The sequence below is a fragment of the Podarcis raffonei genome, chromosome 2 (assembly GCF_027172205.1).
Source record: "Podarcis raffonei isolate rPodRaf1 chromosome 2, rPodRaf1.pri, whole genome shotgun sequence".
Lineage (NCBI taxonomy): Eukaryota > Metazoa > Chordata > Lepidosauria > Squamata > Lacertidae > Podarcis > Podarcis raffonei.
In genome coordinates, this window is record NC_070603.1 from 39,133,268 (window position 1) to 39,157,652 (window position 24,385).

A 24,385-nucleotide genomic window follows, 5' to 3' on the forward strand; every position below is an offset into this window, starting at 1 on the left:
ATAGGTTGTAGTTGCTGTTCCAGGCCCAGGTAGCATGCAGCCAACAGGGCCTCAAGAGAGGAGATAAATAAGACACAGGACAACAGGACTTGGGTTCAAATAGGCCACAACTTTTGTTTATTACAGATGTATGTAGATTTTGGCAAAGGAATTGGGTGTGTATCCTGAATCAGCCAGCCCACCTCCTGGCTGATTGTTTCGGCTGGGTTGACACTGGGTTAAGGGTCACTCCACAATGTACATCAAATAGGGCAATTCCTCCAGGACTGCCATTTTGGGAGGGTGCTATGGCCTGTTGACCCCCGTCTGGACACCTGGACAAACACCCCCTCCTGGACCCTTTCAGCAGAGTACCAATTTCCTGTTGTGGAGGGGGACGAGTCCTGAGCCCCTGCCCAGGCTAAGGATCCGACCTAATGCTTTATCCGCCAACAATAAATTGTGACGGTTGCTATGACACAGGCAAAACTTCAAGGCAAGCTCAATCCAACTCTGACTGAGCTAGTAGGCTCAGGCGTGGCCCAATTATATAGAAAACTGGTGGACCTGACTGAAGGTGTAGCCTTATGAGGCTTTGCCCTCGGGTGGGAAAAATATTGCGCCCGGGAAAAGGAAGTGGGAGTCAACAGACACTCAAGGAATAGTTTCGGAGAAAAGGCTTTTTATTTCTACTATCCATGAACTGGTAGAAGGAGCAAGTGTGATTGTTCACAAAAAGCATGCACGAGTTCACAATCATGTGCACAAGCATATATACCCCTTTGCAGTTCCCTCCTCCTTTCTCCTCCCTCAGGAGTCCTGCCCATGAGTTCCTCTGAGCATGAACAGAAAGCTGTCTTGGGACTATTGTGGACTCTTGGCACCCTTCCCAGGAAAGGGGTTTCAGAGTGTTCAGATATGTTTCAATCTCTTGTTCTGGCATGGTTCCCGGACAGAAAGTAAGTTGCAATGTGGTTCTTTAGCAAGGCCAGAAGGCATGAGAAAGGCCTGAGAAACAATGGACTGTTCTCTACCTTTTGTTACAGAAGAGCGGAATGTTTCTGATGCTTAGCTGCTGAGAAAATGATTTTGAAAAGCTTTGAGAAGCTTTGAGCCTGCTTTGGTGGGGGGTGACTTCGGGCCTAGGTGAGGTCACCTGTCCTCACCTTCCTTCAAAGGTACCAGGCCAAAGTCTCTAGCCAGGTCCACCACTATCGCCATACCCCCTTGCCTGCTCATGATTGGTTGATTCAACTGAGCAGGCTCCCATCAGCCCATGCAACCATAGGAGGAGGCACTGATGTCCTCAAACAGTTGCTTGGGACAGAACAATGGCCCCTACCTCGTTGCAGTCACACTGGGCTATAAACCACCGCTCCCTAGCATTAGATGGTAAGCGCCATTTTTAATTATATGGTAAAGTTCTGATTATTTAATTAAAAAATAAATAAATTTCACAGGATATCTCAATAAAGAAGCACTTGGTAAACAGCCTGCAATTTGCTCTTGAAATGCCCCCCTCCCAAAGCAGGATTCAACCTATCTCCAGGCATTCAGGTGAGGCGATAAAGTTGCTGGGAAGTGATTTCATTTGGCATTGTTCAGTTCTTTGTCTAGGTATTTCTACATACCGTATTTTTCGCCCCAGAGGACGCACTTTTCCCCCTCCAAAAATGAAGGGGAAATGTGTGTGCGTCCTATGGGGCGAATGCAGGCTTTCGCTGAAGCCTGGAGAGCGAGAGACATCGGTGCGCACCGACCCTTCTCGCTCTCCAGGCTTCAGGAAGCTATCCGCAAGCCTTGCAAGCCCGGCGGGAGTTCCCGCGGGCTCACAAGGCTTGCGGGCAGCAGCCTGCAGCCCGAAGCACGGGGCGCCCTCCGGAGAGCGCCCCATGCTTCGGGCAGGTGTGCGCAAGGCTTGGGGCGGCAGCCGCGGCTTGGGGCGGCAGCCGCGGCTGGGGGCGGAAATAAATTTTTTTTATTCATTCTCCCCCCCCCCCAAAAAATGAGGTGCATCCTATGGGCCGGTGCACCCTATAGGACGAAAAATACGGTACATGTGGATTTATCATGCCAACCTTACTGGGTCGTGCAACATAAAAGTGTACGATCAAAGCAACGGCTAGGCACTTTTCATTGTTTTATGTATTTAAATATATGTGTATAGCCATTTCAAAAAAAATAATATTACAACATTTTAAAAACTCACTAGCAAGTGAGATTCAAATCTTCTTGATATGCTCACTTTAATAACTGTCATTGTATTTGTGAGGGTGTGTGGGATGAATGTATGAGCAAAGGTCTAACAAGCAAGGTCTTGGTGAAGGAAAACACTGGAGTTGCGACAAAGAGTGTCAGAGTGTTTGACACTCCACTGGTAACTTGTTTCAGGATGCTTTGTATGCTAAAAATCTCGTAAGTGTTTCAAATAAATAAAGTGTGCTTGTTCCTGATAAAACCTCCAATATTATTTCACTATCACAGCAGCTTTCTTGCATATTATTTGTTTTACCTTGCTTTGCTTCCACATGGTCTATCTACTACCAGTACCTACCAGATAACCTTTTGTTACATTTCTTTCAGACATTTTGTCCAGAACATTATTACGCAAATATCTTGGAATTAGAAATGATGTTTGCATGTAACATTAGGGAGTTTGCACTAGTCACATTTGTTGTCCCACATCACAAATATTCAGTCCATGTGTAAATTACTACAGTACTATATCCTGTTAATTTCAACACTCTGGTCCTTGTCCTGTTCTTGAAGCTGTACATAGCACAAAGCACTGCGTCCTGGCACTCCCCCTTGAGTGTATTTTGGAACTGCTATAAAAGTGTGTTTTCCTATTGCTTCTCTCTCTCCTGATTGGCCAGCTGCAAAGATGCCCACCTGTGCTGTCCTTCTCCTTTGGAATGTCTCAAGCCTTTAGTCTTGGGCTGAAGCATTGTCATTCCATTGGAGAAGGTCCTTTTTTTGGCACTCTGTGCTGCATACCAGGAATGCAATTGCTTCTCAAGGAGACAAATGGAACTGCAACATCTCATTCCAGAAGAGCTTCTGTCATGATGCCCTGGCGTAGGATGGCATAGGCTAAATGAGGGGTGGAGGGAGAGAATAGGGAGCCAGCTTTTCTCAAGTGATGCTATTTTACATAAATATCTTTTAAGACTTCAAAATAGATGTTTAAAAATAGATCTGAAATAGGCAGCACTGGGAAGGGAAACGTTTTAATAATGCACAGTTTTTTTTCTGTACTGTTGTAATTACTAAAGACACCATCAAGGCTTTTCTGTTCCAGGGAATACATAAATATACAAATATCTGTCCTTGTGCAAACCTGTTTGTAGTCTAGAAATGATAAGTGCTTTGACTGATACACCCTCTTCAGGATGAGTGCTGCCTCCAGGTAAGTTTTCAATCTACTTATTGTCATATAACTGCCCCACAAATAACTCAGAACAAATTCAGGTAGGTAGCTGTGTTGGTCTGACGCAGTCAAAATAAATAAAAAATTGTCCAGGAGCACCTTTGTTGTTGTTGTTGTTGTTTAGTCATTTAGTCGTGTCCGACTCTTCGTGACCCCATGGATCAGAGCACGCCAGGCACTTCTATCTTCCACTGCCTCCCGCAGTTTAGTCAAACTCATGCTGGTAGCTTTGAGAACACTATCCAGCCATCTCGTCCTCTGTCGTCCCCTTCTCCTTGTGCCCTCCATCTTTCCCAACATCAGGGTCTTTTCCAGGCAGTTTTCTCAAGAGGTGGCCAAAGTATTGGAGTCTCAGCTTCAGGATCTGTCCTTCCAGTGAGCACTCAGGGCTGATTTCCTTAAGAATGGATACGTTTGATCATCTTGCAGTCCGTGGGACTCTCAAGAGTCTCCTCCAGCACCATAATTCAAACCAACTAAGAGACCAACTTAGAGACCAACTAAGTTTGTTCTGGGTATAAGCTTTTGTGTGCATGCACACTTTTGTGTATCTGAAGAAGTGTGCATGCACACGAAAGCTTATACCCAGAACAAACTTAGTTGGTCTCGTAAGGTGCTCCTGGACAATTTTTTATTTATTTCGACTCAGAACAAATGTTCAATAAAATAAAAATAAAAATCAGCCAAACCTTTCACTTAAAGAAAATCAGATGAATGCTCAACAAACAGGTCGCCTGGAGGCACCCAGAGCTTCTCTTTCCCCATCCTTTGGACCCCCCTGGAAAACTCAGCAAACCTACTGCACCTGAAAGTGGGTGTGTGGACAGTGCAGCTGAATGGGACATAGCTGTGGGCAGCCTGAGGAAGTACCATCCACCCTGGGCCTTCCCATAAAAGCAAGTCTAGAGTGAGAGACTAGGGTGATGTCTGCTGTTTCCAAGAACTCTTCTCGTCGTGAGATTTTTGTGGGTGAGCTGAGAGTTTCTTTGGACCCTGGGTGAGAACCCAAAGGCTGAGAGGGAGGGTGTGTCACAAGGAAAATGAATTGATACTGATTTTTTATATATTAGTAACTTTGGAGATCTTAACATGTTAAGGGCTCATAAACTTAAATGAGTCTCCTGAGATACAATGGTATCAGGCCACCAACAACTTTAACTAGCAGTTAAATTAACTAGCTGTTAGCATATGACCAGTACCTACCAACAGGTAGAGTAGCATGTTCCTGGTCTTGTAGGAAATGGCACACCCAGCAATTCATATCTCTCTCCTTCCCTCCCAGGTATTTATGCCAGTTCCCAGTCACAGGCTAGTATAACCAAGGAAAAGAGCTCAATATGTGATGAGAGACTGCAGATGGATTTGATTTTCAGTGGTTTAGGTCAACAGGGACAGGGGACAGGTTTAGCAATGTCCTTGTAGCATCCCCAAATCATCTTTTTACTGCCTCTATAAGTGAATGTTTGGCTTTCACGCCAGTAAGGAAAAATAAAAGACCGTACTGTACTTGGGATACTTTACAGTAAGGGGAATACTCTACCCTCCATATCAAAACATATTGCTAGTAGCTGATAAAATTACCAGTGCACCATCTTCTTCTTTTTTTTTTTTATAAAATTTTTTATTGGTTTTTCCACATATAATATAAAACAATACAAAAGACAAACACAAACAAACAAACATATAAACATGTATAATTTCATAGATTTTTTCATGTACCCAATTTCAGCGACTTCCCCATGCCCCCCTTTTCTGCATCTCTGTTTTGAACTTTTTTTTCCAGCAACCCCTGATCCAAATTATTATTAATTCCTTTCTTTAACCTCTTTCTTTCCTCTTATCCAATCATTTATCGCTGCAAATCTGTTATGCTTTACCCATAACATTTTAACACTCAGTAATTTTGCAAATATTTTTAAGATAAAGTTTAAATTTCTTCCAATCTTCTTCCGCCGTCTCTTTCCCTTGGTCACGGATTCTGCTCGTCATCTCTGCTAATCCCATGTAGTCAATCACCTTCGTCTGCCACTCTTCCAGTGTGGGTAGTTCTTGTGTCTTCCAATACTTTGCTAGTAAAACTCTCGCTGCTGTTGTAGCATACATAAAAAACATCCTATCTTTCTTTGACACCAATTGGCCTACCATGCCCAGGAGAAAAGCCTCTGGTTTTTTGTGAAAGGTACACTTAAGCACCTTCTTAATTTCATTATAAATCATTTCCCAGAAGGCCTTAATCCTTGGGCACGTCCACCAAAGGTGATAGAAAGTACCTTCAGTTTCATTACATTTCCAACATTTATTATTGGGCAAATGATAAATTTTTGCAAGCTTGACTGGGGTCATGTATCACCTATAAATCATTTTCATAATATTCTCTCTTAAGGCATTACATGCCGTAAATTTTATACCGGTGGTCCATAACTGTTCCCAGTCAGCAAACATAATGTCATGACCAATGTCCTGTGCCCATTTAATCATAGCTGATTTAACCATCTCATCCTGTGTATTCCATTTCAGCAGTAAGTTGTACATTCTAGACAAATTCTTCGTATTGGGTTCTAACAATTCTGTTTCTAGCTTTGACTTCTCCACCTGGAAGCCTATTTTCCTGTCCTGTTTGAAAACTTCATTTATCTGGTAATAATGTAGCCAATCTCTTACTTTAAACTTCAGTTTCTCATAACTCTGTAATTTCACATTTCCACCTTCATGTTCTACAATTTCCCAATATTTTGGCCATTTAGATTCCATATTAAGTTTTTTAACTTCCTTAGCCTCCATTGGTGACAGCCACCTAGGGGTTTTATTTTCCAACAGATCTTTATAACGAATCCAAACATTATATAATGCTTTCCTAACGATATGATTTTTAAAGCTTTTGTGGATTTTTACCTTGTCATACCAGATATATCCATGCCAACCAAATCTATTATTAAACCCTTCTAGGTCCAAAATGTCTGTGTTCTCAAGAAGTAGCCAATCTTTCAACCAGCAAAAAGCTGCTGCTTCATAGTAAAGTTTTAAGTCCGGCAGGGCAAACCCCCCTCTTTCTTTTGCATCAGTTAATATCTTAAATTTTATTCTGGGCTTTTTGCCCTGCCAGACAAATTTCGATATATCTTTTTGCCACTTCTTGAAACAGTCCATTCTGTCCACAATCTGCAATGTTTGGAACAAAAACAGCATTCTTGGCAAGACATTCATCTTAATAACAGCAATTCGGCCTAACAAGGAAAGTCTCAAATTTGACCATATTTCCAGATCTTTCTTAATTTCTGTCCAGCATTTCTCATAATTGTCTTTAAATAGATTCACATTCTTAGTTGTTAAATTGACTCCTAGATATTTCACCTTATTTGCTACCATTAATCCAGTTTCACTCTGAAACTTCTCTCTTTCCTCCACTGTTAGATTCTTTCCCAATACCTTTGTTTTTTCTTTATTTAACTTAAAACCTGCCACTTGACCAAAGGCTTGTATTGTCTCCAAAACTTTTTTTGTACTAGTGTCTGGCTCTTGCAAAGTTAAGACTAGATCATCTGCGAACGCTTTCAACTTGTATTGTTTAGCTCCGACCTGAATCCCTTTAACCAGCTGGTCACCTCTGATCATATTTAGTAAAACCTCCAGAACAGTTATAAAAAGTAGTGGGGATATTGGGCACCCCTGTCGTGTCCCTTTTTCAATAGCAATTTGTTCAGTAACCACGTTATTTACCAGTGCACCATCTTCTAGGACCACCTGGTCCAACAGTCTAGGAACCATGCAAAGCAGTACTACAGGCTTCCACAAACACACATTCCAGGAGTATTCAGTGTTCCATGGTGTCAAAAGCTAAGGGCGGTATTCAATTTAAGTTTTACTTAGAGTAGACCTATTGAACTCAATGAACATGATTATGTGTGAGCCAATAATTTAAATGGGTCTACTCAGGGTGGTTTTCAACTAAGTTTTCCTCAAAGTGGCCTGAGGTAATGAATAGGAGCACATTTCCTCTAGCCACCCCAATACAGTGGTACCTCTGGTTACGTACTTAATTCGTTCCGGAGGTCCGTTCTTAACCTAAAAAATCATTTCTAAAACTGTTCTTAACCTGAAGCACCACTTTAGCTAATGGGGACTCCTGCTGCTGTGCCGCCACCACGCGATTTCTGTTCTCATCCTGAAGCAAAGTTCTTAACCCGAGGTAATATTTCTGGGTTAGTGGAGTCTGTAACCTGAAGTGTATGTAACCTGAAGCGTATGTAACCCGAGGTACCACTGTATGCATATTATCCACTAAGACCACTAAAGAAAATTTAAGTGCAAAGCCTATAATAGAAGTTTTGAAACTTGAAATTTCAACCTATGAGATAGAAAAATAGATTGGCAAAGCCAAACTTGTACTCGGAGAAGACCTGTGATAATACAGAGCTGGCAGAGGGGATGAAACTATTCCACGCACCTCTTGGCGTTAAAAATGGCTAGTAAATAACAGAAATAAACATAGATTCAGGTAGATAGCCGTGTTGGTCTGACGCAGCCGAAATAAAAAGTTGTCCAGCAGCACCTTATAGACCAACTAAGTTTGTTCTGGTATAAGCTTTTGTGTGCATGCACACTTCTTCAGTTACACTGAAGTCACCAGACCCTTATATATAGTGGCATGGTGGGGTGGGGCATTTCTCAGAAGGGTAGTAGGAGATGGGTGATTGGCTCAATGGGTATGGTAAACCTGTTGATGAGGAATTGCATAGAAGACTTGTGGTCGTTTCTTGCACAGGCTCTCATTCTGCTCCTTAAATAAAAAAAAGGGAAAAGGAGTTTGATAGAGTTGCTTAAATTATCACAGCTATCCAGTGTCCTCTGGCACCTTGACTATTCCCATGGCCACATTTGATCCTGATTTAATTAGGAGTATTTGCCTTGCAGATCGACACTTCATGCTTTCCTCAGAGCCTTCTCATGTGGCCAACACACCTTGTAATCTTTGCAGAAACTCGAGGCATTATTTACAGAGTCTGCTTGTTGCAAGGCTGAGGAAACAAGGCGCTGACACACAGGATGGCTTTGCTGTTGTGCATGTTCCACCAATGCCAAGGTGAGAAGGGGCTGTTGGTAAGAGTTTGTTTTCGTGGACAGGAAAGGGTATTCCTCCAGCCCTTGTTGCTTCCAGACAACATCCTTGTTTATTGGCACTCTCTTTTCTTTGGTAAGTTTTCACAGAGGAGATTCCACCTTCGTTCTTTTGTCCAGGTCCGGCTGGGCAACCTTCTTCCTGAAGAAGCATCCACATCTCTTTATCCTCTTGTGTGTGTGTGTGTGGTTTTCTCCCCAACATCCACTGCCGTTAAATGGAAGACCTACTCAAATAAGTCCTGTGAACCACCTCCCCTAGCAGCTCTTCAACCATTATTTAGGGACAGTTGTAGAATGCCTAGACTTGATCTGAAAATTAATGGAAGTTTTTTTTTTTTAGGGCATTCCCTGATACGTATAGAGCAGTAACAAAAACATAGCAATGCTAATAGTAGCTGAAATATGGTGATACAGTGGTACCTCGGGTTACATATGCTTCAGGTTACATACGCTTCAGGTTACAGACTCTGCTAACCCAGAAATAGTACCTCGGGTTAAGAACTTTGCTTCAGGATGAGAACAGAAATCGTGCTCCGGCGGCGCAGCAGCAGCAGGAGGCCCCATTAGCTAAAGTGGTGCTTCAGGTTAAGAACACTTTCAGGTTAAGAATGGTCCTCCAGAATGAATTAAGTACTTAACCCAAGGTACCACTGTATAACGATAGGCAAAAGGATCTGTACACTGTAAACTCTTCCCTCCATTACTTAATTTATTAGAGGTAAATTATACTTTATACTGTGTGCAAACCTGCTCGTGTGGAAACTCAGTCCATTGTCAGTAAGCCAATCCTCAACATTCATTCTAGTGCTTATTGAATAAGGCTGGATTTTCTGTCTCCCAGCAGTTCCATCTCATGTCTGGTCCTCATTTAGTACGGGTTAGCAGCTGCCTCCCTCATCTTCTTTTAATTCATTTATTTCTGGGAAATGAAATTCAATATTCTCTTCTACACCCAACTGTTTGCTGAATTTGGGAGCAATGCTCTCTCCTGTCTTGGGGAGGTTGGGCTTGTGAGTGCATGCTCCAGAACAGAGAAGTTACAGAAACTGTTTTATAAAAGGGCAAAAGAAACCTTTTGGCTTCAAATTATGTACAGTCATAAGTTTTAAGAATCATTTAGAATGTTATAGTGTTTTATATTTTAATCATTTTTAAGCTGCTTTGAGAGCTGTATCACCATAAAAAAATCTAGGTAAATTCTATAGATACTATCAAATGTAAAATGAGAGGTGTGTGTATGTGTGTGTGTATGTGTGTGTGTGTGTGTATATATATATATATATATATATATATGACAAAATAATTGCCATCCATTTATACAATACGTTCCAACGCAGAAAGATATTGTAATCATTAATATTATCCTGTAAATACTAGTGCAAAGTGTTGCAGGGATACACGCATCCATGAAACCTATATCAAGGGATATCAGGAATGGTATAGAAAAATGTAGGCAGTGTTTTAAAAAACCCTGCATCTTGTAGTCAGTCCTAGAGTTCTATGTGCAGTTACAGTATCGTCAGAAAAACTAAAACAGAACTGAAAAGTTTTGTGATCCCCTTACTTTTGACAATGACAAGAGCCATCATCTCTCTTCTAAGCTACATACTTAGGAATTCACCATTGGCCAGAGGGTCTTCTTTTTTAAAATCTTCGTATAATGTTACAAGCTTTGTCTTTAACCCATTCTAATCAGAAAGTATTGCCATCATCAAGATCCCAAGGCTCAGGTCCTTCCTTTTCTTAGCTATCAAAATAAAAAGATATTTCTTGTCAATCCCACAATTTCATGTTTCTTTTACTTCTCTTCCTGCATCATCATCATCATCATTCTTCCCCCCGGGATAAAAAACAAAAAACGTAATACAGTGGTACCTCGGGTTAAGTACTTAATTCGTTCCAGAGGTCCGTTCTTAACCTGAAACTGTTCTTAACCTGAAGCACCACTTTAGCTAATGGGGCCTCCTGCTGCTGCCGCGCTGCCGGAGCACAATTTCTGTTTTCATCCTGAAGCAAAGTTCTTAACCTGAGGTACTATTTCTGGGTTAGCGGAGTCTGTAACCTGAAGCGTCTGTAACCCGAGGTACCACTGTACTTGTTGAGAGACACTCCTATAGACGGAGAAGAAATTTAGGTTTGATCAAAGGACACATGTAGGAGTACATAAATAGTGCTGGAACTGTTCTATGTCCAACTCATAAAACTAATTACAAGTTATGTAAAATGATGGTAAACATTAGAAAATATGGTACAAAATGGTGCTATGCACCTATGCATGGGGAGAACTAAGGAGTGAACCAATTTTTGACTGCATCTGTGGTTCTATGTGTCTTTAAATTAACTGTTTGTGACCCTGAATTGTATGCGTCATCCAGCAGTATTACTCATCAGAGTATATAAAAAAGGGTCAACCAATGAAAGCAAGGAGGATTGTAACACAAGAGAGCAGTTGTCTCAGAAACCAAGCCTCCTACCGCTGAGAACTATATTGGATACCCTACAGTTAGTTTGGAAACCCAAACTCATTCAAAACAGGTAAGCTGAACCTGCAACATAATGGTACAGTGTGGATGCTCTTGTTGGAACTTGCCATGCCCCAGTTTTTCATCTATCCCTTGCAAACACTTGGCCTCACTTGCCGCCCCCCCCCCCCCGTTCTGATTGGGTTATTTTGTTGGCGCCAGCTAAAGATTTTTTCCTTCTTCTGCAAATACTGAGTTTCCCCAAGTATCCTGCTGCTTCTCTCTGCTTTCTCAGTGGCTCCATTTGGCTACATAGCCATAATACCTGAGCACCCAAGTTTATTAATATTTTAAGTATATGCAGTCCTGCTGTTGAAGCCTTTTGAATTAGCCACAAAGGTATTTCAACCTCAGAGAAATGTATCAAGAGCAGGTTAGTTCTATGCAAGCGTTAATACAGAGAATTATTAGCTGCTGAAGAATTTGAGAGCAACTTATTACGGGAAAGTGGCTTAATACCACTTAATACCAAAAGGGTATTAACATTCTCTAGAGGGAACATCTTTTTATCTCAACATCAAAGTATTTGACAAGGAATTCAATCCAGTGATCATACTAAGGAAACGCTTGGGTTCCTCTTCCTTCTTTATCGAGTGTTACTACCAGTCTGTCTTAGTTTGTGGCACTTGTTTTTTCAGAAACAGAAACCACAAATCCCTGAAGTTCTAATGGAAATAGCTTAAGGTACTGTATCAGTGCAACATTTTCTCCACCTCGCCACCAATTATAGCTCTAGGTTTTCCCACAATTCTCAATGGCTTTGAGTGGCCTCTTCTGATTACTTGGGGTATGACTGAGGCTGACAGACAAAGAACAGAGAAAGAATCTGTCTCCTTCCTACTGACTTTGACTCCCCAGTTATTTGTAGCACTTTATGGAAAGTGGAAGGCGTGCCAGAAGGAATCCATTTCCCCCCCTTGGAATGCAGCAGTTGTCCCTTATTGTAAGACGATCCCCAATAGCCTGAGCCAAGAAAGTGCTGACAAAAGTGAAACTCTAAAGGGCAGAGAACAGGAATGAGCTGGTTTTAGCCGAAGAACAAGCGCCATTCCAACACACACACCCCTTCAAAATAAAAAAAGCTATTCTTTATAAAGGTGCATCTCTGGACACTTTGGTAGATACTTGGTGGTATTCAACTAAGTGTTACCCAGAGTAGACCTAGCAAAACTAATGAGCATGACTGTTAGGGCCATTAGTTTCAGTGGGTTTAGTCTGACAAAACCCTAGCTGAATACCACCCACTACTTCAGTAAGGGGAATTGCCAAACCTGGACTTTGTAGGGTGGTGTTCATGTAAGCCAGGCAACATGTCAACAATGCCATTCTTGCAACTTGTTGAAGTATCACATTCTCCTTTCCTGTAGCAGAGATCTGGTTTCCTTTCCTGTTCCAGTAGCTGAAGATAAAGCTTCAAACCACCCAGCGAACAGTCTTGCCCGGTGCTTTGGAAATCTTGATCTTGGCCCCAGGATGGATTACTTTGTCACTTCTCTTTTAAAATGCTCCACAGCCTCAACACCTCCTAAAGCTGGTTTTGAGAGAAGAGTCAGATACTTAGCACTTATTTTCCTGTAGAAAACGGGAGACTCCCTCTGCCCCTAATTTCTTGTCAAGATACAAAGACGCACACCCCTCACTCAGTTTGTGAGTTGAAATACTGTATTTTTCACTCCATAAGACACTTTTTCCCTCCTAAAAAATAAGGGGAAATGTGTGCGCGTCTTATGGAGTGAATGCAGGCGGGAGGCTCTGCTCAGTGCTCCCTTTAAAGAGCTGAGTGGAGTGTGTGTGCGGCTCTTGGGAGCTTTTCCCAAGAGCGATCCCTCTTGCTGTTCTGGCTTAGCTGCGCAAAGCCTCTTCAGGGCAGTGGGCTGAAGGCTCCCCCTGCCCTGAAGAGGCTTTGCATGGCTAAACCAGAAGCCAGAACAGCAAGAGGGGAAAAGCCCCCAACAGCCGCAAACACGCTCCATGCGGCTCGTTAAAGGGAGCGCTGAGCAGAGCCTGTATACATTTTCCCACTGCCCTGAAGAGGCTTCGTGCGGCTATCCCAGAAACCAGAACAGCAAGAGGGATCGCTGTGCAGGAATCCCTCTTGCTGTTCTGGCTTCTGGGATTCAGAATTCCCCGCCCCCCCCGTTTTCCTCCTCCAAAAACTAGGTGCATCTTATAGTCTGGTGCATCTTATGGAGCAAAAAATACAGTATGCTGAAATGGAACCCTTGAATAAGGCGTTTCCAAGCCTCACTATCTTGAGCAGAGTGGCAGAAAATGCTGTAAGAATGTGAGCAGCCTGCTAGATCAGGCTAATGGTCCATCTAGGCCAGCATCCTATTCGCGAAGAAGCCAATGAGATTCCTGTGGGAAATGAGCAAGCATAACTCAAGCACACTCTCCAGATTGCTGTGGTTTCCAGCCATTGGTATTCAGAAGAACTACTGCTTTTGACCATGGAGGTAGAGCTTAGTCATCATGGCAGCCCTCTCCGCCATTAGCTCAGCTGATAATAGCCATGGTCCATTCTCCTTTCCACCCCACAAGCTGAGCGATCTCTCCTTAGCCACCACACTTTCTGCCCGGCATGTTGCTCTATGCTTCTACATCCTTCCCATTTTGTGCGCTGTGTTTTAAAACAGAATGCAAATCTGGGACTCACAGGGCAGATCAGGCACATCAAGCTATTTTCCAACAGCCCAACAGCAAATTTAATATCTTTAAAACATCAGAAGATGTTGATATTTGCACTCTGCAGCGTTGGCAATGTACCTTCAAAGTAGACTGGTGTGTGCGCGCGCACAGTAAATAAAAAGCAAAACTTAAGTTACCTAACGTATTTTTTGCTCTATAAGACTCACTTTTCCCCTCCTAAAAAGTAAGGGGAAATGTGTGTGCGTCTTATGGAGCGAATGCAGGCTGCGCAGCTATCCCAGAAGCCAGAACAGGAAGAGGGATCGCTGCTTTCGCTGCGCAGCAATCCCTCTTGCGGTTCTGGCTTCTGAGAATCAGAATATTTTTTTCTTGTTTTCCTCCTCCAAAAACTAGGTGCGTCTTATGGTCTGGTGCGTCTTATAGAGCGAAAAATATGGTGCTTTTTCTGGCAATTCTCTCTCTCTCTCTCTCTCTCTCTCTCTCTCACACACACACACACACACACAGAGTGTGTGTAAAGTAGGAGAAAGAGCTGCCTCTGCCTAGAACAGCTGAGAATGAAGGTTATATTCTGCCAAAGTCACAAAAGCACTTCATGCAAACTGACCCAAGGAAATTCTTGGTGGACACTTGGAAAAAAGGCAATGTCTCCTTTAATCTATCCAGTATCTCAGATGCAGAGAAGATATTTCAGATATATGAGAATCTTCTTACATTACAGTACTTTCTCCAGAGGGGGGAATTGGCCCAGGCACATTCCCCAAGAACTCTTTGACGCACAGCATACGCAAAACAGAAATCCATAAGCACACTTGAAGGGGAGGTGGGGGGGAGAGGAAGATGGACAGCAGCCTGTCACTATTCTGTATCATAAGATACAACCTATTTACTCAGAGAGAGAAATTTATCTATTCTAATTACTCAGATGCTGTAAGCATCTTCAACTTGAACATTTCCTCCCTATGAATATAAGGTACAGAATTCATTAACTAGGAAGCTGGCTACAAAAAAAATTCTACCACTCCAAAGTCAGGGCAAAGGCTCGTTTATTTTAGTGTGCTACCTGAAAAGTGCTGCATGGGGGATGGGGGATATGCCCCTTCTACTGTTGACAGATTTAAATGTGCATGATATACAACCATATTCATCCATGTGTCCTATAGCTGCCAGTTTTGTTTCAGTTCATTAGATTTTAAGGAATAAAAAAACATGCGAAGGAAACAGGTGGTACATACTTCGGAGAGAGAAATTCACTTTAATTGATGTGAGATTTCAAAGAACACAGGCTCTAGGTTTCTTTCACTTTATTTCATTATCTGTGGATTAAACACCACTTTACCTGATCAATAATCCATGATCAATATAGCTACCACCCTTACCACAATCATTTCAAAAAGGCAAAAACCCCAGCTCCTACACCTGTCAGGAAAGTTTTGAAAGCGATGTTGAAGACGTGGGACTGAGTCAAAAGACGCAGAGATACCAAGCAAGCCTCCTCATGACTGATACCTTGAGCACAGTTCAACTTAGCACCCCACTGTACATGCATCAGCACAGCACAAAAGCACATTACAAGAGCGGGGAAAGATTTGAATGCTCCTGTGAATGGATTTGAGCAGTGGTGACCCTCTCACTGGGACCTCCTCTGCATCATCCCTAAAGGCCTTTAAGAAGCAAGGCACGTTCAGAGAAAAATATTTGGTCAAGTACTTTTGCTGTAAGATGTCCAGCTCCTTATTTAATCCATTTGAGTCTTAGCCTGTAGGTATAGCCTTAGCTGAGAATTCAAGTGCTTAAGGAAATTGCCAAGACAGATTACTCCCGCAACACTTCATCCAACTAATCAGATCTCCCTGGCACGTTACTAGCTGCATTTTAGTGTCAAGGGACCAGCCTGCCTGATATGCAGCTTCCTTGCTTTCTAGTGCAAAACCTTCCACCTCCTAGCTCTGTTTATATTGTCTCATGTGTCCAGCAATTGCAGCAGCAATCTCAGAATTCTTCTTGTTTTGCCCAAAATAATCAACAAAGCCTCCATCTGGTCCAAGAAGGTACATTATGATGGTGTGATCCACCTGCAGAAAACACACAAGACAAATTGGGGATAGAGTGGAAAGGAGGGTTAGGTTAGCAGGGCAGGTTCTGGTCAGCGGTAACCCACTAGAATGATCAAACTGCCTCTCTAGCTCTGGATTTCTTCACAAAACCAAGAGCTTGTTAGGCAGCCTAGAAGTGCCTCAAACAGTGGCTCTTTACTTGACAACAGAACTAAAAGAGAGCAAGTGATAATAGAGGGCTGTGAAAGCAGCCACATCCTGCAGAAGAAAGTTTGCTTTTTGAGAACCTTGTGTATGTGTGTTCTAAAAAAGCAAGGCTCTTCCATGAAATCCAAACTTTCCCTAAGAGCTAAGGATTTTAAAAACTTCAGAACTGGCCTTCTGCATTCAAGATCCTCCATAACTTCCCTGTATCACATGACATGCAAGGTTCTTCTCTGTTCCGGCGAAGAATAAACCTCTTCTCTGAGGGGGGCGGAGAGAATGATCCCTCCCAATGCAACTCAATGGTCTCCTATTGGAATCCCTCTTGGAAGCAGGAAAATGCAAAGACCCCATGGCTCTTTCTGACATCACAGAGACAGTCCTTGCTCATCATGTGATGGAAATTCAAGAAGACAAGGCAGACACAGCACTCTCTTTGAATTTACTCATTCAGATTACGGAAGAAGAAGAGCAATATTGAAATATTCTCTAGCAGGACAGGGAAGAGGCCAATTCAGATATTACTTTTAGTCAATACTGATCATAGGTAAACATTCATGTTGTGTCACTATCTTATTTTGTCAACAAAAGGACGGACTTTTTGGGAAGTGGGACCAACACAAAGCTGGCACTTTGGAATAACTAGATTCTAAAGAACAGGCATTAAGATCTAGGTCAATTAAAAATGCTGCCTGAAACAACATAGGCAGATTAAGCCGAACAGGACATAAGTAAGGCATGTGTCATTTGCTGTCTAGCTCCCTCTAGCGGCAAAATTGCGTTTTAATAATTTGCATGACAAATAACACCCCACACAGAATTCACATTAAGTATTCTGAGAAGGGAAGCTGGCTTGTGATAAAAGAGAGCATACCTGGGCTTTTTAGGCCAAATAGCCCAATCAGGACTAGCTAAAAATAAAAGGCAAGCTTGGATCCTGCACCTTTACACAGCAACATCAAACTCCAAGACTCCTATTGAGGCCTACTTCTAACTGCCAGGCTGTTTTTCAGATCAATTTAAACATGGGTACCTTTCAGTAACTGCCTCCCTGCATATGAAAAAGGATACCTCTGAGCTCTTGTATTCTAGCAGACAGAAAAGGCAAATGAAGAAACACTGCGGTCTCACATGGAAAGCCGCCTCATTATGAACAAACTATGTACTCTCTCCTCCAGTAACGCTTGCTCACAATTGCCTATTAGCTTTTACAACTTTGCTCCTCTCACCTTATTCAGAAATATCACTCAACTACAAGCCAGCTGCTCCAACTCCAGATATTTTTCAGACACACCCCAAAACCCTATAAAATCCCCACAACTAGGCAACACTTCCACCCCTCCATTTCCCCATCCTCTTGTAGGTTTCCTCCGATTCTCTCCTTTAGAAGAGATTTAATTGAGAAACTCCCCCTAAACTCGCCTTGTCCATTTGGAAAGTTCAAAACCTTTTCTGTGGAGCCAACTAGCCTTATCAATCTGTAACATATGCAAAAACGTTACTCACTATGTAATCATTATCTTCATCTTTTGGGCCTGAGCTGTAATAGACACGATAGGCTCGAGCCACCTCGTCGATCTGTTCTTTCGTACCCGTCAATCCGATCAGCTTGGGTGAAAACTCTTGAACAGAAATGGATCTTGTTAAATCAGCTGACATTAAAGATGGGCCCAAATTATTACCCTCTTCCACTGTAGGAAAAGCTATTCAGCTCTGCAAAGCTGGGTGTATAGGGAGTCAGTAGAATACCAGATATGGAGGTTAACATTACCTTTAACGTATGTGGCAATAGCTTCTTTCGTGTCTCTCTCCGGATCAATCGTGATGAAGAGCGGAGTGATGTTTGGCAGAGACTTGATCTCATCTGTCACCATAAAGCATGATAGTTAATATCCCACTAACTGACTCAAGGCTACTTTTGCGTTCCAGGTCATAAATTAACATAGAACGTGCCAATTTTATTACAGTCCATCTTCAAGACGGTGCTTTTGTGGGATGCCTTTTTTGGAGAAAATGCAATGTAATTTGGATGCTTTATTAAATATCGGGGTCCTCCTATCAGTTGCAACACATACCCTAGCTGTTTTAATATAGTTGCAACTCCACCCCCATCGTTCAGCCCGGACACTGAGGTCCCGCGCCAAGGGCCTTCTGGCGGTTCCCTCATTGCGAGAAGTGAGGTTACAGGGAACCAGACAGAGGGCCTTCTCGGTAGTGGCGCCTGCCCTGTGGAACGCCCTCCCTTCAGATGTGAAGGAAATAAGCAGTTATCCTTTCTTTAAAAGACATCTAAAGGCAGCCCTGTTTAGGGAAGTTTTTAATATTTAATGCTGTATTGTTTTTAACATTTGATTGGGAGCCGCCCAGAGTGGCTGGGGAGACTCAGCCAGATGGGAAGGGTATAAATAATAAATTATTATTATTATTATTATTATTATAGCTGCCACTGTGAGAACAGGATGCTGGACTAAATGGGCCATTGGCCTGACCCAGCAGCCCCCTCTTATGTTCCTAAATGACGAACATGTTGCCTGTACCAGAGAGGAAGCTACTCAGGCTCATGGCCAACATTTGATGAATACTTCATAAGCTTCCCCTCTTACCAGTGGTGTGCAACAGGTGAGATTTGACTCATAAGGTCAAGAGATGACCTGGTACATCCATGGCACCACAATATTCTTTTGAAGTAGGTATGGAGAAGGATGGGCAAAGAGAGATTATCTGGATTTTATCGGTCTTTTAAAAGCCATAAAATAAAGGGAGAAATGGAGAGCTTATTACATTGAGAGATATATATGTGTAATCAATGAGAAAGCAATAGAAGGTGAAATTAAAAACAGGCCCTGTTTTTCAGGCTGAAGTTAAATGAGGGTCCCGAAAAGACTGAAAACCATTGGTCAGGGACCCCCAATTATAGGCCACAGCTTGAAGGCCTAATGCACAGGAATAAATATTTGCGCATTCAGATTCTTATATTTTAAAAAGAACCTATGCATATAATATTTACAGTCTGTATCTATTCACAGTCTGTTTAAACCCTGGTTATTTTCTGCAGAAATTTTAATGGGTAAAATGGAAAATTATAAATATACATTTTAATTATTATTAAATTTATTACCTGCCCTCCAGCAGGGCAGGTCCCAGGGCAGAAGATGGCAGCCAGGGAGATGGAGGCACTGCTTAATAACAGGAAAAGACTGGGAAATAAGTGTAAGTGATTTTAAAAGGAATATTGTCATTTCAAGAATATTGTGTAGGAAAAGTAGCCATAAATCTAGTTCCTTTCAAAAGAAATATGTTGCATCCAAGAAGCTCCACGTTAGCTATTTGTAATCTGTATATTCTATTAGTAAATAAACATTCCAGCAGGTGTACTAGAGAATGCCAGCCCATACACTTTGACAAGAACTCCAGAAATGAATATGAAATTCCATTTCTGCAGCAGATGAATGGAATTTTCATATGCCACAAGGAGATGCTATCCATAACACAGTGAAATGAAAATACTGCCACTAGGGGGCAGCAGTTCCCTTTTACTAAGGTCAGATTAGTAAACTGCAGGCCTATCTAGGTAGTTTCAGGTCTCAAAAAGGCAGAGCTCCATTCCGTACAGTACATGACTTCATATTCTACCAATTTACACAAAATATTTTATTACTTCTTATCCCCCTTCCATTACCAGAGTAAAGTTATCTTTACTTACTTTACGTTATTTACTTAAGTTATTTACAGGCTTCACCCACACAACTAGTGGGACTCGGGTGGCACTGTGGGTTAAACCACAGAGCCTAGGGCTTGCCGATCAGAAGGTCGGCGGTTCGAATCCCGGGGTGAGCTCCCATTGCTCAGTCCCTGCTCCTGCCAACCTAGCAGTTCGAAAGCACGTCAAAGTGCAAGTAGATAAATAGGTACCGCTCCGGCGGGAAGGTAAACGGTATTTCCGTGCGCTGCTCTGGTTCACCAGAACCGGCTTAGTCATGCTGGCCACATGACCCGGAAGCTGTACGCCGGCTCCCTCGGCAAATAAAGCGAAATGAGTGCCGCAACTCCAGTCTCGTCCGCGACTGGACTTAACAGTCAGGGGTCCCTTTACCCACACAACTGCTGGTAATTATCTGTCTTATATGATCCCTGCTCCTCCAACTTTTATCACTTACAGCTGATTAAAGATTTCCTGCTTCTTTAAGTGACTGGCCCTCTCTTCCTTGCTGCCCCCTGCAAGTGGAACTCCCTCCCAGAACTTGGGTGTGGTGCCAACTCTCTCCTGTTCTTCAAAAGCCATCTTTTCTGCAGCCAAGTTTTCAGTACACGTAACAGCTTCTGATCACGTTACTTCATCCCTATACTTGTATTCCCCTCCTACCCTCCTATTTTTCCTGCTGTCTATTTCAGACTAAGCTCTATGAGAACAAAGTCCCACCTATGTCACCTGTTCAGGGCCACCAATGAAGGTCTTCATAGGCATTGTGCTGGCCACCCATGTTGTAATGAACCTACTTACCACTGACTTTAATTAAGGAGTTGGAGAAATGAAGAGTAGAAGCAATGCAACAGACTAAAATACATGATTTCAACAATGGCAATTTATTGTTGGTAGTCACATTTCAGAGGTACCGTATTTTTTGTCCTATAGGACGCTCCATCCCATAGGACGCACCTACTTTTTTTTGGGGGGGGGGGAGGGAATAAAGGAAAAAAATTTTCCCTTTATTTCCCCCCCAAAACCAGGTCAGGGAACAGTGGGATGGCGGCACTGCGCCTCCCAGTGTCCCCCAAGCTTGTGGGGCTGGCTGATGTCGGCCCGGCGCGAGGGGCACTCAGCTTCAGGGCGTCCCACGCGCCGGGGGGGCAGGCTGCGGACACCCTCCTCCGGAGGGCGCCCCGTGCTCCACGCTGCAGGCTGCTGCCCGCAAGCCTTGCACTCCTGGGGGGAGTTCCCCCCGGTGCGCAAGGCTTGCCGACACCTGCGCGAAGCACGGGACGTCCTCCAAAGGGTGCCCCGTGCTCCGCGCTGCAGGCTGCCGCACGCAAGCCTTGCGCGCCCAGGGGGATCTCCCCCCGGGCGCGCAAGTCTTGCGGACACCTGCGCGAAGCACGGGGCGTCCTCCAGGGGGCGCCCCGTGCTCCTGCCTGCAAGCCTTGCGCGCCCGGGGGAACTCCCCCCGGGCGCACAAGGCTTGCGGATAGCTTCCTGGAGCCTGGAGAGCGAGAGGTGTTGGTGCGCACCGACGCCTCTCGCTCTCCAGGCTTCAGCGAAAGCTTGCATTCGCCCCATAGTACACACACACATTTCCCCTTCATTTTTGAGGGGCAAAAGTGCGTCCTATAGGGCGAAAAATACGGTATCTTCTCAATTTACAATGTATATTAATAACTAGAGGGAGGGGGGTAATTTTGTGCAGACCCAAATCTGCCACTGCCTGAGCAACACAGGCTAAAAACATTATTAACCTAGAGAACAGAATAAGATTCTTCTCTATGAAGAGTTACTTCAGGGAGAGTTTGGGCTTCAGTATGGCTTACTTACCAATTTCATCAATGACAAGAACCATTTTTTCCAGTTCTTCTGGGCAAATGTCAGGGCAATGTGTAAAACCAAAGTAGATTAACACCCATTGGCCCAGAAAGTCACGATCCGATTTGGGCTGCCCATGGTGATCGACGAGTGAGAAATGGCCTCCCAGCAATGGCTTTCCAAGAGCCCTTTTCCGCTCCTTCTCTGCCTCTGAAATCAAACCACAGTGGAAGGTTACCTGCCTACCACTCCAGCTTAAGAGATTCTATAGCACTGCCAGCAAAGCTGCAACTATATTCTTCCTGCATCCCACACTTCCTTTATGACAGCTAAGTTTGTATCGCTCTTTAGTACTAGCATCTGGCTTGAGTTCCCCACTCCCAGCCAATACTCTTGATATCGCCATGCTCACTGTAGGTGAGGGTGCTCCATTAACTATAGATTAGTATAGGTAAAGCCCAGCATCTTGAGGCAGGGCGGCGGGGTTTAATAACAAGAAAAAAGCCAAAAGTGACAAGGGGAAATAAGTGTTACAAAATAAATGCAAGCAATGTCAGGTACTTGACTGCAAGTTTCAAAATGACAACAAGAAATCTAACTGTAATCAACATCTGAAAGAGTCAGTAAGACTGGAAGTTTTCAGCCTCTCTCAGAATCTACCTGCAAAGTCTTCAATCATTTTTCTTTTCTCTTGTTGCCTCTTCACCCAAGGGATTTGGAACATGTTTTGGGACACGCTCCCTCCCATTTGTCTTAGAAGTACTTTTCGCCTTATCAGAAGCAAGTATCAACTAAAACGTTCACTAGCTTCATAATACTCAGGTACTTCTTTAAGCAATTCTAGTGACTCTGAAAACAGTTATCAGAAAACATCTACTACAGGTATCAATATTTACACACCCAGGATGCATTTGGGACCCACTGCTTTTTTATCTTTTACCATATATTTTCAAAGCCATGGTTTTCCCAGTAGTGATGTATGGAAGTGAGAGCTGGACCATAAAGAAGGCTGATCGCCGAAGAATTGATGCTTTTGAATTATGGTGCTGGAGGAAACTCTTGAGAGTCCAATGGACTGCAAGAAGATCAAACGTATCCATTCTTAAGGAAATCAGCCCTGAGTGCTCACTGGAAGAACTGATCCTGAAGCTGAGGCTCCAATACTTTGGCCACCTCATGAGAAGAGAAGACTCCCTGGAAAAGACCCTGATGTTGGGAAAGATGCAGGGCACAAGGAGAAGGGGACGACAGAGGATGAGATGGTTGGACGGTGTTCTCGAAGCTACAAACATGAGTCTGACCAAACTGCGGGAGGCAGTGGAAGACAGGGGTGCCTGGCGTGCTCTGGTTCATGGGGTCACGAAGAGTCGGACACGACTAAACGACTAAACAACAACAACATATATTTTCATGGTAGTAGTGCTCCTACCTTTGCATCAACTACAGCATTAAGGGATTCATCTTAACAAGATAGGGGTAAGAAAGTTGCTGGGTAAAAGCTAGGAGAAGCGATAATCTCCTAGGATCAAAAACCTTTTCTCACATAATAGTTTAGACCTTAAGCACAGGTAAGGGCAGTGAGGATAGGCACTCAGTGAGCTACATCCACAAAATATTCACACAGCCAAGAAAGAACGCAAAGCCTTTGCATCTGTGCAGCAGGGTGAAAAATGACTCTACAATAGACACGATAAGTTTTACATACTTTCTTCTTTCTTTTTCTTGAAGAACTTCATTGCTGCTAGCAGACTTCCTCCAACAGCACAAGTAATTGCCAGAGTCTTCCAAGTTACAGGCTACTGGGAAAGAGGAGGAAAAAGAAGTGCACATGTAAATAAAAGACTTGCTCACCAAGCTCACCTCATTCAACTTCCTCGTCACTACCTTGTTTCGGTAAGCAAAAGCTCGGTCTTCTTACACCTTCCATCTCCTCTCCAGTACAGTAAGCATGCAACTTACACAAATTTAACTTGTGTTCATTCCGTTTTACACGTATATAATATAATAACATATATTATATATATAATAAAAAGGGGACAGGCTTCGGGGGGGGGGCTTTGGCAATTCCACCCACCACTGAACCCAATGTGTTTTGACTATACAGTAAGCAATTTCAGCTTTAGATGTGATCCCCAGAATGTAGCATAAACTGCGGGCTTACTGTATAGCCGTGATTCCCAACGTGGGGCACAACCGGCTCAGGCAGACAACCGCTTGAAGCCAGCGAAGCTAAAAGCAGCAACTTAAGATTTGGAAAAGAGATTCAGGGGCTCTCACATCTCCTCCATGCAAGGGGCGAGAAGTAGCTCCGCCTGCACAACTTAAGCGGAAATGCAAAAGGGGGTGCATTTGGTCAGCAGGTGTCGCTTCGCAGCCCTGCAGCGGCCGAACAAGAGAAGAGGCACCATCAAGCAGACCGAAACCCATTTGTCTCCCTCCAGGGCTCCACGTGCGCCTCCTCCCCGCCCTGCCCTGCCCCGCCGCGCCCCTGCTCTTCCCTGGATGCGCCCAGGAGCAGAGGCTCCCCCTGGAGCGGGACTGGCTCACCCCAGGTTTGCTGGGCCCTTCCCGCGGCTTATCCCCCGGCGGCCCTGTGGCCAAGGGCTGAGCACGACAGCGAAGGGAAGGCCAGCGCGGCGGAGGGACTCGGAGACCCCAAACCGCCAGAGGACGAAGCCGGGTCGCCGCCGCCACCGCCATCCTCTTTACCGCCCGCCCCGTCCAGCCACGCTCCTGCAGCCCATAGAACTAGGAAAGATCAAGAGGAGTGACAAAGGTTGGATTTCCGGGGAAAACCTGGCATTCGCCAGCAACTGAATTCGCCGTCGTTCTTTCAAAAATTTATCCATGGACAAAGAGGACGCTCGCGTTATCCCTCGGCATCACTACGTGTGCTTAGCTCGGGATTGTA

The 24,385-nt window shown here is 43.7% G+C and overlaps 1 protein-coding gene across 2 annotated transcripts; it reads right to left on the bottom strand.

Moving 5' to 3' along the window:
* Positions 1-14,933: 14,933 nt before the first annotated feature.
* On the bottom strand, positions 14,934-24,212 carry LOC128407581 (protein SCO1 homolog, mitochondrial). 2 transcript variants are annotated; one of them, XM_053376096.1, is made up of 6 exons: positions 24,022-24,212; positions 23,180-23,270; positions 21,487-21,684; positions 17,731-17,823; positions 17,466-17,581; positions 14,934-15,773 (listed from the first exon to the last, which is right to left on the bottom strand). In XM_053376096.1, exons 1-6 carry the CDS (start codon positions 24,172-24,174, stop codon positions 15,642-15,644), a joined length of 783 nt encoding a protein of 260 aa, XP_053232071.1. In that variant the 5' UTR covers positions 24,175-24,212; the 3' UTR covers positions 14,934-15,641. The 2 variants fall into 2 exon arrangements, with proteins under 2 accessions (XP_053232071.1, XP_053232072.1); XM_053376097.1 differs by having other exon boundaries at positions 23,180-23,273; positions 24,022-24,123.
* Between the last annotated feature and the right edge of the window lie 173 nt (positions 24,213-24,385).

Coding starts and splice junctions, on each gene's coding strand:
- LOC128407581 (XM_053376096.1), bottom strand. CDS start 24,174: ATGGCGGTGGCGGCGGCGACCCGGCTTCGTCCTCTGGCGGTTTGGGGT. Junction 23,271..24,021: donor AAGGGCCCAGCAAACCTGGG/GTGAGCCAGTCC, acceptor CTTTCCCAGTAG/CCTGTAACTTGGAAGACTCT. Junction 21,685..23,179: donor CAAGAAAAAGAAAGAAGAAA/GTATGTAAAACT, acceptor GTTTGATTTCAG/AGGCAGAGAAGGAGCGGAAA.